Raw genomic sequence first — 13,010 nt, 5'->3', positions numbered from 1 at the left:
CAGCTGTTCGTCGACTTCTTTCATTGACATCTTACCCCTGAACATTGCCGCAACAGTCAAGTACTTGCCTTGCTTGGGATCCGTCTTTGTCATCATGGTTCTGGCATCGAACATTTGAGTCAGAAGGTTACTAACAGTCGGGGCAGTGAACGCTTGGTTGCTTCTGTTCGTCAGAGGCGCGACCGAAGTCATGAAGAAATGCGACCTAGGGAACGGAACCATGTTAGTCGCCAGTTTCCTGAGATCCGCATTCAGTTGTCCAGGGAATCGAAGACAAGTAGTTACTCCACTCATAGTTCTAGACACCAAGTGATTCAAATCACTATAAGTGGGATTTGGCTTCTTCAGAGGTCCAGTCCAGATTGAATACAGTGCCTCGTTATCAATGGTATAAGACTGGTCAGTTTGATCAATCAAAACGTGCAACGAGAACACGGCATTGTAGGGTTCTACAACAGCATCTGAAGTACTAGGTGAGGGGACAACTGAGAATGTACTGAATATCCTGTCAGGGTATTCCTCTCGGATCCTCGACACCAACAAGGTGCCCATTCCAGATCCAGTGCCACCCCCCAGGGAGTGACATAGCTGGAAACCCTGCATGCAGTCACAGGTTTCAGCCTCTTTTCGGAGACAATCTAAAACTAGGTCTACGTGCTCGGCGCCTTCTGTGTAGTGACCTTTCGCCCAGTTATTTCCGGCTCCGCTTGCCGCGTGGATGTAGTTGTCTGGACGGAATAAGCCCCCAATAGGACCCGCCCGAATCTGATCAAGACATCCGGGTTCTAAATCGACCAAGAGCGCACGGGGAACATACCGATCTCCCTGAGCTTCCTGGAAGTACACATCTATCCTCTCGAGTTTGAGTTGTTTGTCAGCCTCGGTGTCACCTTCACTAGGCGCGTACGCTCCATCCTTGTTGATATTGTGCTCATCCGTAATCAGTTCCCAGAACTTCGCTCCAATTTGGTTTCCACATTGGCCTACTTGAACGTGAACTATTTCTCTCATTTTTGATACGACGGAATATTCGAAAACAACGCGTTCAATTTTCTCTTAATGGTAGTTTTGTTAACCAAATTTGAGCACAAATTTCAGACGAGTCAACCCGATTTGATTGGATGTAAAGTATGAACAGCCCAACTTCGCTGCACACAAAGATGCCGGAACAAATAAATAGTTGTTTGGAAAACACACATTCCGCCTAGTATAACATCAGTGACTCGGCTGAATATATGACAATGAGGGAACCTTAAGCGTGTCATTAGCAATTATTCGATAGCCAATGAGCAATATTTGAGAAACTCCGTAAATTGTTAGAAGCTCAATTATTACATGGTATGATTGGTTTAATGCTCGAGATATTGTTTGACAAATAGAGGTTCAATTTCAGCATTATTCAGAATTTCTAAAGAAAATGCCTCAAGAAGAGACCACCAATCAATAATCAGTAAATGAAGTGAAGTTCTTTGAAGCCCAGATTTTGGCGTAGAAGATCAGGAATCCTATCGGCTTGAAATTAATGTTATCCAAGGCTTCTAGTATCTTTTTGCCTGACATATCAAACGCTTGCAACAAAAATAGAAAAATTATATATTTACAAAAAAACAAAATCTATCAAAAATTCTTTCAAACAATTTTTTTTTGTAAACTTGTCGAGAAAGACAAATGCCAGCATTATATTAGCATTGAAAAATTGCGCAGACAGTATTCGGGTAGACGCTCGTTGAGCCGAAAAAAAAGATAGCACAAAAAAATTTGCAAAATTTATTTCGTCAACCCGATGAAATAAAGAAGTGAGCATGAAAAAATTCAACAAACATCCGACCTAATTCGTTCTCCAACACATAAAAAAAGATGGCTGCTACTAGAAAAACAATAGTTTTTCTGTTTCAAACTGTGTCTTTTTTATTCGTGGTGTGATGAGAGGATCTGAACGAATCCCTAGAACTTAGGCATACAAGTACAAGCAACTTAGGTATATTTGATTTTTTTTTCAAATTTTACGAAGAAGGCGCTAATAAAAACTTTGAAAACTAATTGCATTGGAATAATATTGAATTTTCACTGCTTAAATTGAGTTATCAGGAAAAGACTAATATGAGCCCACTATTAGCCTGCTCGCTCGCTTTATTCGCTCAAAATTAGATTTTTCGAAAAATTTTAAACCGGGTTTTTTCAATCGACTGAAAGTGCTTTAACATGATATATCACTCAACCTATTCCCATAACTATTTCTTGAACCACACTTCGAGTGGGAAAAGAAAAAATCAAAACACCCGAGGACAAAAACCCTTCCAATTTTAAAAGGCAAAAGCCCTTCCCATTTTAAAGGGTTGAGACAATGATTAATGAACACAGAATCTATCACCAACAATCGATCTTTCATATAACAGTCAATTGGCAAACACAGGCAAAAAATTACGAAAAATTAAACAAGTTTAAAAAGAAGATTTTCAATATGGGCTAACAATTCCACATAGACCAGAGCCCTGTGAGTTCATCATTTTTTTGAGCAGAAAAGTTGTGTCAGAACGCAAAAACGCAAGTTTTGATTGGGTAGAAGCAATTGTTTCAACTAAAAATGATAGATTGGAAATAGATTGAAAGTAGATTGGAACTAGAGAAAACATGATCACCAGAAAATTGACAAATCTTAACTAAGTAAAATTATTCGAAAAACCAGTAGTTTCAAATGGACGTTTTTGGCAGAACAAAATAACTCAATTTTTAGAAAAAGGAAGAATTCCTACATATAAAAATTTTTCAGACAGTTGGGAATAAATGAGTTAAAGCAGACCCATAAACATATCTTCCGAACAATTTATATCCCTGTAGACTGCCTATTCCAAAGAAACCAGGATGGGTTACCAAGGACCATTTTTCTCGTGAGAGATGAGCAAGGATAATTAGTTGACATTTGTTCAAAACATCTATCAAGCAAAACCATGTCAATGCCAAATGTCAACAACAAATTTCATCGGCAAACGTCAATGTCAAAGTCAAATACTAGAAGTTGAAACCATAATGTATTTTTTATCGTCAACTGTTATATGCCCGTTAGTATAAGCTCCTTCAAGATAAAAAAATCTCTTTCGTAGAAACCTGAGTCTATTTGTTAAACAGTTAATGCCAAATTGTGGTCAATATCTTTTCGGTCAACGAATCCGAACGAAATTAATTAATCTTAGACTGCTCATTTTGACGTAGAACTTCATCTGATTACCCTGATTTCCACACGTAAAAACAGTTTCTACAAAACTAGTCACCCTAAAATGCTTTCGTTTTCGACCATTTAAAACTGCTCAAGATCATCAATATTGCCAACAATTTGGCTTTAACTATAAAAATGGCAGGTATTTGTCCTCTAGTTTTTTTAAATTAAAAACAGCTGATACACGAGTGAAGCGCTTACTAGAAAACTCGCTCAAACCAAGCACGTCAATTTGAACACTTTTTTTAGCTGTGCAACTGATTTGTTTCCATGAAATATCTGATGATGTCACTTTTTGTTCTTTAATAGTAAAAAATCGACGTTTTTAAAGTTATAATTAGAGGTATTTCCATACATATTAAGCCTGTATTGCATAATAGTTCACCCTTATACAAAATTCAACAAATTCGAGATACTTTACAGCAACTTTTTTTAAAGAGCGTGCACGGAATTCGAGTTTATTATCTACAAAAAGAACCAAATATTGATGAATTTATCATTTTTAAGAATATTGACCCGATTCAACCCGATTCAAATGGGAACTTAACTTATCCCGATTTAAATTTCATCGAATATACTGAACCATTCAAGGCTAATTTAATCATTTTTTCCAAGCCCATTACTACTCCAGCAAGATTTTAAAAATGTAGTATTATCAGCGAAAAAAAAACATTTGAAATTTGGCATGCATCAAGCATATCGTTGATATTAAAAAAAGCAAGACTGCTCGTATTAGGGCAAAGTCCTGAATGTTCCGACTGTCCATAAACTGTTCTCGAATAGTTTTTTTAAATGAAATATTGACAAACTATGAATTTCCAGCTGAAAGAGTCGTGTATGGAATTAATCGGACCAATTAGTTCAATTGGTCGATTTACCTCAATTGAATTTGGAACAATTTTGTGGTGCGATATAATTCGCTATGCGCCTAAATCAGCATAAAAGTATCACAGCGCTCTTATAGTCACGTTTGTATTTTAGTTATCATTTCACGGCCATCTTTAAGTCAGGATGTCTAGTGGTGAGCGCGTCCCTCCTGGGACAACGAAGTTCCCTGGTTTGATCCCCGTAGTGAAATATTTTTGAGAAATGATGTATAAAAAAACCACCCCGAGCATATATATTTATTACTTTCTTCGAAAGTCGGGAGAGAAAGCAGTGGCTCTAATATGGAGCCTTGAGGCATACAAAACAAACTAATTTACCGCCTGAAATTTCAATCCTATGCTTAACATTCTTTCCGCTCACTTGGATAACTTTCCAAAAATTAGTTACCTTTTCTTCGAAATCCTTGTAATATGTAAGCAACGTAATAAGTTTAATAGAACGTTGTGATTAATTGTGCCAAATGCTTTCTGAGATTAAAAGTTTCTCATCAATGGACAGAAACTATGTGAAACGAATCAAAGCAAAATGCTTATTTTTTAGGCAAGAGTATGAAATATTAACGTTGCTATTGATCATTCAAAAATAGCACAGCATGAATAGCACTGCAATTTTTCATATCTGTTTTCTAGTTAAAGACTTAATGCGAACCTCGATTTCTTACGCCTTTTTGTTTTTACTATTTTACAGCGTAATCTGAGATCATTTAATCTGAGACAGCGTTATAATTCAATCTATTGACAGAAGCGAAGTTGTACTTCGCATACACAAGCAAAAATATGACCGATAACGCTACTTGGAAAACTGAATGAGTAAAATTCTGTCTACAAAATTTCTTAAGCGACGCTCGCCAATTATGACGCATTAGCAGTAAATTTGAAAAAATAAGAAATTTACCAACTAACATGCCTCAACTTAAAGAGCGTACGCATTTTAACTACTATACGAAAAAGTTCATTAAAAACAGCCGCCCCTACCCAGGTTTGAACCCTCTTATTTTGCTGCTGTTCTGCTACCCTACATCTACGCTACAGATCCATGATACCTTGAAGCTAAAGTGCTATTTGTAATATATTGGTCTGTGTTAATATCCTTAGCATTGGCTGTACCTAATAGCTGGATCAAATTTGACATGAACACATTTTGTCTCAAAAATTGCATCGCAACAATATTTGCGACTTAGGTTGGAAAAAAGAGAAAGTTCATACTATAACACAAGCTATCCTTGTGTTATTATTTGTTTATTTCCTTATGTCTGCTGTTTTTTATCGTTCCCAGTTGTGTCGAGCTACCGATTGCTTGAAGATGAGCTACCTATTCTTTCAGTTGCACATGTATATACCGACTAATCTCGATAGCTCGGGCTAGCGAATTACGCGAGCTACCAAGTGATTCACGCACTACTCAGGGTGCTACTTTCAATTAAATGACAATAAGCAAGTCTGAACCCAAGCTCTCCGTTAAAAACTATTCCAAGCATTGGATACACTAATTTTCTTTGGACTACACAACTTTAAGGCCACTACAAACATTCATCAAAATGATCAGTAACAATTTCTCTGACTGTAAATTCAGATAAGCTATTAAGGTTCCCGGCACCTTTGAAGAGATAGTTTTTAGAGAAGTCTATTGGTTTTTGATCCATCACAGTTCTAGTATTGATAGAGACGGGCAGCGAATTACATCTGCTGCTGATGTTCATTGTGCGAATTGCTGCGATGATGATGACGAATTCTTGGATAAATGGCGGGGGTTCGTTTCTGTTGTCTGGTGTCTAATCGACCTACTGCACTTCATGAGTCACTTCCAGTTTCTGAACTCTGTCTAGTAGTTCTGTAACTTTACTCTCCAGTTTCTCTGTCACTGAACATAAACCAAAAATGAATAAATATGAATAAATGCATCCTCAAATGCAATAAATACACATTCTATTTCACTTCATGAATAAGCTATCAAACAAATAAGATAGACGTAAAAATTGCTGAAGAATTTTTTTTAAAATCTCTAGTTATTCAGCGCTAGATTAAAACAATCCAGTATGCGCAAATAATTGATCAGGTAGTGGTTGCAAAAACATTCACTAAAAACAAAGTGATTAATTACACTTGTGCAATTCGCTGTTCTCGCTCTCTAGGTCTCTGATTCTGCCACTCAGCTGCTCACTGACAGTGTCTCCAAAACTCACAGTTCTCGTTCTCTTCGTTCCTTTGTTCTTATTCTGACTGTTGTCATGGTGATTTTGCTGATGATGGTTGTTCTGAACACTTTGACCCTGCTGATCTTTCTGACTGTTCCTCCTCGAGTCCCTCCGCCCTCCTCTTCGATTACCTCCCCAGCTACCTTCGGATCCCGAGTTGTTCCTGGAACCCCCACTTCGCCTATAACCACCACCATGCTGGTCTCCCCAACTGTTTCGATTCCCTGAGTGTCTTAGAGCCCTTTGGATAGTCTGTCGTGCATCTGCTATGTGTTGTTTCAGTTCCCCGAACTGCTGGTGATGAGAGGAGTAGAACTGCTGGTTTCGATGGTACTGAGGTCCGTTGGATCCCCTCTGAGCGCCCTGATACATGCTGCCTCTGATGTAGTTGTGGTTATGATGACTATAGTACTGATTCTGGTCCCAGTAATTGTTGTGATGGTAGTTTACTCCGTTCTGTTTATGCCCATGACTGCTACCATTCTATAAATCATGACTAATTATTGGAATATTTTTGCCTTAATGTACATTTAACGCAAAGCAAAGTTTACGGAAGTCATTGTATTAAGTCATTGTATTAAGTCAGACATGATACGCTTATTGCTTGTTGACATGTTAACATTTAACCATAAAAACAAAATTATGTATATAAAACTTGCAAGCCCGGGAAAGGAAGAACATAGCCACCTGACAGTTGGAAAAGAGTAATGAATGCAAGGAAACTGAAAAAAAACGGACTTGTTTTTTTTCAAAAACCTTCAACTTTTGAATTTCGAAAAAAATAGATAGCCTTAAAGCTTTTTGAATTTGTAGCACAATTAATGATGGACACTTCTATGCTAAAATTAGTCCATTTTGAGAAAACTGGATCAATAGGTTAAATTTTTAATTCGCTTATACTTTTATTTCGAAATAATTAATTTCCATTTTCGAAATAAGTCGATTTAGAAGTCGATTCGATTCGAAGTCTTTACACTTTCACTGTTCGATAGTGGAGTTTGCCTTCCTTTTAACAATGGAAATGCACTGAACTTGAAAACAAATCACAATTCAAACCGCGAAGAATCAAACTTGAGCGTAGAACAAATTTGAAGCCTTTTCCCAAAAAAAAATAAGCAAAAAAATCAGCACGACCTATCTAAGAGTACTCACTACGTTCATTACTCTCTAACAGTCGCTTTTTAATAGAAATCTCACTTTACGAGCTTTAGCTACCTGCTGCTGGTGATTCTGTTGAGAGTTTGGCGACTTGGAGTCTCTTCTGTTTCTGTAACTGTTGTTTCTAGACCTGTTCTGACCCCTGTTTCCCTTTCCTTTGGCACTCTTGTCAAAGTGGACTGACCCATGTGTGTTGTTTCCTCCTGTCGGCGAGGAAAGTGTACCTGCCTGGGCACAGAAAAAGGCTCCTTCTGAGGTCGTTGCCGACCTGTGGCCTAGCCACACCCCTTCTTTCAGCAATGCGTCAGAGGCACCGCCACTCATCGTTAACCTCTGAAAACTACCAATTGATTTCTGAACTTTGCTCAACAAAACATTTTGGTTAATGATTCTTTTTAAAGCACTGGGTTTTTCGAACAGCAGAAAATTCCTTTTGATTGTGCCTCATTATTTAGCAACGTAAACCTAAAATTTAATGGTGGAAAATTTACACAACGAGGCGTAGCAGCACTTCGTCAACGCAAGCAACAAACAATGAGAAAAAGTGCCTCTAAAATTCGACAAAAAACCAAAAGAAAACAGTTTAGAAAAAAGAAACGAAAAATATAGAGAATTGTACTTTGAACCGGACCAAGAGCCAGTTGCCTTATCCAGTAACCAACCAATGTTAGATTTATACCCTTTTCCATAATTGGAATGTTAAACGCTAAATTTTGTTTCGACCATTGCTATTGGAGAGAGACTGTGTTTGTATTTTTGTTACGTTTATTTTTCCACACAAAACCAAGTACCACAAAAAATCATCAGAATGGTCCGATTGATATATCATATTCAGCCCATTCAGTCGTTATTCGAACATTAAAAAATTTTCAACAAAGTTTTCTCATTGTCGAGAAAAACCGGATTGAATTTTCGGAAGGGTTCATGAAGCCAATTCTGCTACTTCCTCATGATTTGTGTTTTTTTGCGCTAGCCCTACTTCTTCCACCTTACTATGTAGGTCATTGCTTCCGTGGGGGAGATCAATGTCATCCAATTTAAAGTAGACGGTGACCTGGGGCATATGACACGGTGACCCCTCCAACCGTGACCGTAATGGCATTTAAACCCCCAAACTTTAAGGCATTCAAACCCCTCCAACCGTGACCGTAATGGCATTCAAACCCCCGACCTTTAAGATATGATTGGAATTTGATGAAGTTAGCCCAATTTTTTTTGCGCTGGGAATTTTGAAAATTAAAACAAAACCACACTTTCGTAAACTTGGAGTCTATCACGCTTTTCATGACCTTTTTAATTTTGCTGTTGGATAGTGGAATTGGCCCTCCTTTTAACAAAAGAAAGAAACTGAAAAAACTTTGAAAAAACTCAAACCACAAAAATCAAATTTGAGCGTGAACAAATTTTGAAGACTTTCTACGAAAAAAAATACAAAATCATCACGACCTATATAAGAGTCTTCAGAACGTTCATTGACTCTTCAAAGAAAAATAAAACAGGTAACAGAGCATAATTTGCGACACATGGTTACAAGAAATTTCATGATTCAAAAATTTTCATTTCCTACGCTTAAGAACTAATTGTTCATACTGAAGCAACTAAACTACCTTTTGTTGGAGAAATCAAAATAACAAAGCATAAGTGCGAAGTCGAATAGCTACCTGCTATTTAAAGTTTAGAGATAAAATCCCGTTGAGACTGCCCTTTCATCCTTCTATGGCTGACAATTCATCGGAGACTTCATTCAAATAGTGCATTTGCTGAATCGCATCCTTCCTTTTTAAACTTTGACAAAATTGAAACCATTTTTTATAAGAACCAACTGAGGTTAGCTAGTAAGCTGAATTTCGGACGCTGTTTTTCTTCAGCTAAGCCTCAGACTATTAACCAAAAATCAATACAGTTTAGATGACTGATTATCATCTATCAAAATGCTTCAAAGATAGCAAAGATTAAATTTTGGTTACATTTTCTCACTTCTTGGCGCAATTCTAGCAAAGTAGAGTAAAAACAACAGCAGCTCAATTACCGATTATAAGAGGACAAGGCTGTGCTATTTGACAAGCTCGAAAAATTGCACTGTTCAAGCCAAAGGCGGATGTAGGAATTTCTCGAAGAGGAAGGAGCGGATTTTCAGAAAAAAATCGAAATATTTGTCAACCTTTTTTTTATTGCAACCAAATTGATTTTCGAAGCTCTCCCAAATCTTTATGAAGAACCTATTTTGACCAAACTTTCAGCACCGCAGGCGAGTTTGTCAAAAAACAGGCCAAAGGGCGTTTATAGGCACTTTTTGGAAAATTTTGACCAAAAACTCGTTTTTTTTGGCGCGCCCTTCCATCGAAATAAGCATTTATTGGCGCCCCATGCACCTTTAGAAAAGTTTTAGGGTCGGACAGCCAAAGTTTGATGTCTAAAACAGTTTCAAAGGAGGCGACCCCCCCCCCCCCCCCTCAATCCACCCCTGGTTAAATCCTGACTACAATTAATGAGTCTTCACATTAATGAGTCTGGCTTTGGCCGCGCGTAACAGTACTAGCCCTTAAACTAGAGGCTGTAGGCTTTGGCTTTGATCAAAACACATCCCTTTGAAAACAACTATGTTGAGATTACGTAACTAACTCTCAAAACAGAGCAAAGCAGTACTAAACGACATATAAACAATACTAATTCATATCCCAGATACAATGCAATTCCAGGCCCAGTTTGCTTCGCAGTTGTGACCTGAAGTGTAAGTAGTCGTTACGAAAAACAGGTTATACTCTGATAAGTTAAATAACAATTAACCACTTAGGTACTTGGGTAGCACGTTCTTGGGTCGGAGTCTCGTCTGATAAATTTGTCTCCTTTCTTTTCAATTGTAAAAGTCTGATTTCTGTTAAATTCGGAAAATGTGGAGTGAGTCCAACTGAATGTTTCAAATGGGGGAGAAGTGGGATACGTCTAAGTCCTGGGCGTCATAGAAAACCTCTTCCTCGTCGTCCTCCTGGAATCGGAAGTGCAGCTTCAGTTTGCTCTTCACATTAATGAGTCTGGCTTTGGCCGCGCGTACCAGTACTAGACACATGAGACGAAACCAATGTAGATTAAGAAAGTCCATTCCCAGGAAACACATGCCGAATACCTGAGAAAAAAAAGCATGGTTATTAATGTATTTCTTTTCGACAGCTTCAATTTAAACTGACTGCAATTCTGAGCCGAACCCGGGCATCCGCTATTTTCACTATAACAAGAACCATGCATCATTAAGAAGCATAATGTTACAAGATTATGTAACCTAGAAATTAGTCTAGTCCAACCACATTTTTTTGCTTTATCAAAAATGGCCGCCGTCTAGTCCAACCGCTTTTATTTTCTTTGTCAAAAATGGTCGACCACTTTATTCGTAATGAATTGAATCAAAAATGAACTGTGGTAGATTAATATAACAAACAAAATTACGCTAAGCTAGATTAAAAACAGCAATAACATGACTATTTAAGTTCGTAATATAAATTTAAGCCATCTTTCCATAGGTTATCACAGTTTTATCTTCGAAATAAAGATTATGACAAAAAATTAGTCTTAATTTAATGGAATTATATGTTGGAGCGTTTTTCAATACAATATGATCACGTATGTCGTTCCAAAATGGTACAGCTCCCATCAAAAGATTTTTCAATAAATGTGGTTATATGTCCTTGAATGATGTTTTTTTTGCTCGTCGATGTTCAGTTAACTGCTAACTTTGGACATAACTTGGTAATAAGTTCTTTTCTAATCTTCCAGAAGAGACATGATAATTTCCAGTTTTAAAAAAATCAATTGAAAATATTTTTACTGGGTCTTTTAGTCAGGGGATGAATCATATTTAAGAAAATTACAGCAAGTTTTTACTGCCCAAATTAAACCCAAATTAAATGTTTCTTAGGTGATACTACTAGATAAATTGATATTGTATTTAGTAAGATAGCTGGCTCACATCACAACATTTTCATTCAACACAGAGGCGAAGCAGGCCTTCGCTAAAACGAAAGCGTAACATAACCTGTTTTCAAATAGTGAGTGAGTTGGAAATAAGAAAAAGTCAATCTCAGAAAAAGAGATTAGAAAAACAACCACTAGCAAAAAAAACAAGCTTTTAGCATTTTCCGAGCTTTCATCAAGCTAACAAAACGTGGTAAGACATCAATTGATCCGAACCCAAAAAATGGCAAACAAAATTGGTCATGAAAAAGCTAATCAACAATTTTTTTTGGAAATACGAAAAATTCAATCTCAGAAAAACAAACAAGAAACACAAACCTAGCTTTAAGCAAGTTTTTAGCATGTTCCAAGCGTTCATTAAGTCAAGAACACGTGGTTAGATGCCAATTGATCCAAAAACAAAAAACGTTGAAGGAAACCGTTGCTACAAAAAAATCAAGTTTTTTTTTGAAATACGAAAAAATGAGTCTCAGAAAAACAGACGAGAACCACAACAACTAGCATAAAGCAAGCTTTTAGTATTTTTACGGACTTTCTCTAAGCCTACAACATGTGATTAGACATCAATTGAGTCGAAATCAAAAAATACCAAAGGAAATTGTTGTCATAAAAAAAACCTGATCGCTTTAAAGAGTTTGAACGTACTTTTATACTATCAACCGACCTGGTTGGAGCAAAACAACTCGTGGTATGGCAGCTAAGCCGACGAAACATAAGTTAACAAACTGTAGAACGACTTATATAATTTTTTCAATGTTTCCCCGGAAAAAAAAATCGATGTCAGACACGGAAAAAAAACAAGTTCCGGGCAGGACTCGGTTGCCTTACCATTCTTTGTAAAGCCAACTTCATTACCTCTAGACCAAGTGCGCTGGGGAGTAGAATGTACGAAGGTTTAATAATAAAGCAGCATCAAATTCAATTACAGGTGTGTTAGCAAAGTTGTTTACGGGAAAAAAAGCTAGTTCCCGATTACAAGACATTTGCTCTCGCAAGTGTAATAAGATTAATTTCGTCTTTTTGGCAATGGGTTTTGATAGATTGCCATATCATGTGATTTTTTCTGGTAATTTTTACTTTTTTTCACTATTTTTCTGTAGCAGTATAAGTAGGTGCTCCATTTGTTTTATTTGAATAATCTCATCGAAAAAACTTAATGTTAACAAGGATAGCCGGATGCTGTGCAAGTATACTTAAGAAAAAATTATTGATTTTTGAAAATGAGCTTCGTTTTATTTTGTGCGTGTTACGATGAAAAGATCTGAACGAAATTCTAGGTTTTAGGCATTTCCAATGTTCGACAAAAATTTTCTTCGAAAAATGACTAGTAAAAAATATTTTTTTTGCAAATATTCGCAGTATCACTATTAATACTGCGAATCTCCTAAAAATAAGCCTGCTTGCTGGCTGGAATTCGGACAAAAAGTTTCGAACCAGTTTTTCTCGACACGGTGACCATGTTTTGAAATTTTTTTAGCGTCGCTCGAATTCCCACTGAAAGGCTTCTATATGATACATCACTCGACCGAGTCCGATAATTATTTATTGTACCTGATTTTTCGTGGAAAGCAAAAAGAAAAAAAAATTAAA

The 13,010-nt window shown here is 36.9% G+C and overlaps 2 protein-coding genes across 2 annotated transcripts in view; both read right to left on the bottom strand.

Annotated features, from left to right (window-relative positions):
• LOC134839808 (tubulin beta-1 chain-like) overlaps nt 1-1,142 on the bottom strand; it is a 23,631-nt gene extending 22,489 nt beyond the window's left edge. The window contains exon 1 of the mRNA XM_063855431.1: nt 5-1,142. Within this exon, the coding sequence (XP_063711501.1) occupies nt 5-1,011 (1,007 nt within the window). The 5' untranslated portion in view covers nt 1,012-1,142. The remainder of the gene's footprint in view (nt 1-4) is intronic.
• A 4,427-nt stretch (nt 1,143-5,569) lies between these two features.
• On the bottom strand, nt 5,570-7,791 carry LOC134839452 (GATA zinc finger domain-containing protein 14-like). Its single transcript, XM_063855001.1, has 3 exons — nt 7,512-7,791; nt 6,203-6,779; nt 5,570-5,962 (listed from the first exon to the last, which is right to left on the bottom strand). The coding sequence occupies exons 1-3, from the start codon at nt 7,776-7,778 to the stop codon at nt 5,883-5,885; spliced, it is 924 nt and encodes a 307-aa protein (XP_063711071.1). The 5' UTR covers nt 7,779-7,791; the 3' UTR covers nt 5,570-5,882.
• Between the last annotated feature and the right edge of the window lie 5,219 nt (nt 7,792-13,010).

Source organism: Symsagittifera roscoffensis, chromosome 2, assembly GCF_963678635.1.
Source record: "Symsagittifera roscoffensis chromosome 2, txSymRosc1.1, whole genome shotgun sequence".
Lineage (NCBI taxonomy): Eukaryota > Metazoa > Xenacoelomorpha > Acoela > Convolutidae > Symsagittifera > Symsagittifera roscoffensis.
Note: the sequence above shows the minus strand (reverse complement) of the source record. Positions and strands in the feature narration are given on the sequence as shown.

Coding starts and splice junctions, on each gene's coding strand:
- LOC134839452 (XM_063855001.1), bottom strand. CDS start 7,778: ATGAGTGGCGGTGCCTCTGACGCATTGCTGAAAGAAGGGGTGTGGCTA. Junction 6,780..7,511: donor AACAGAATCACCAGCAGCAG/GTAGCTAAAGCT, acceptor CATGATTTATAG/AATGGTAGCAGTCATGGGCA. Junction 5,963..6,202: donor GAACAGCGAATTGCACAAGT/GTAATTAATCAC, acceptor GTTTATGTTCAG/TGACAGAGAAACTGGAGAGT.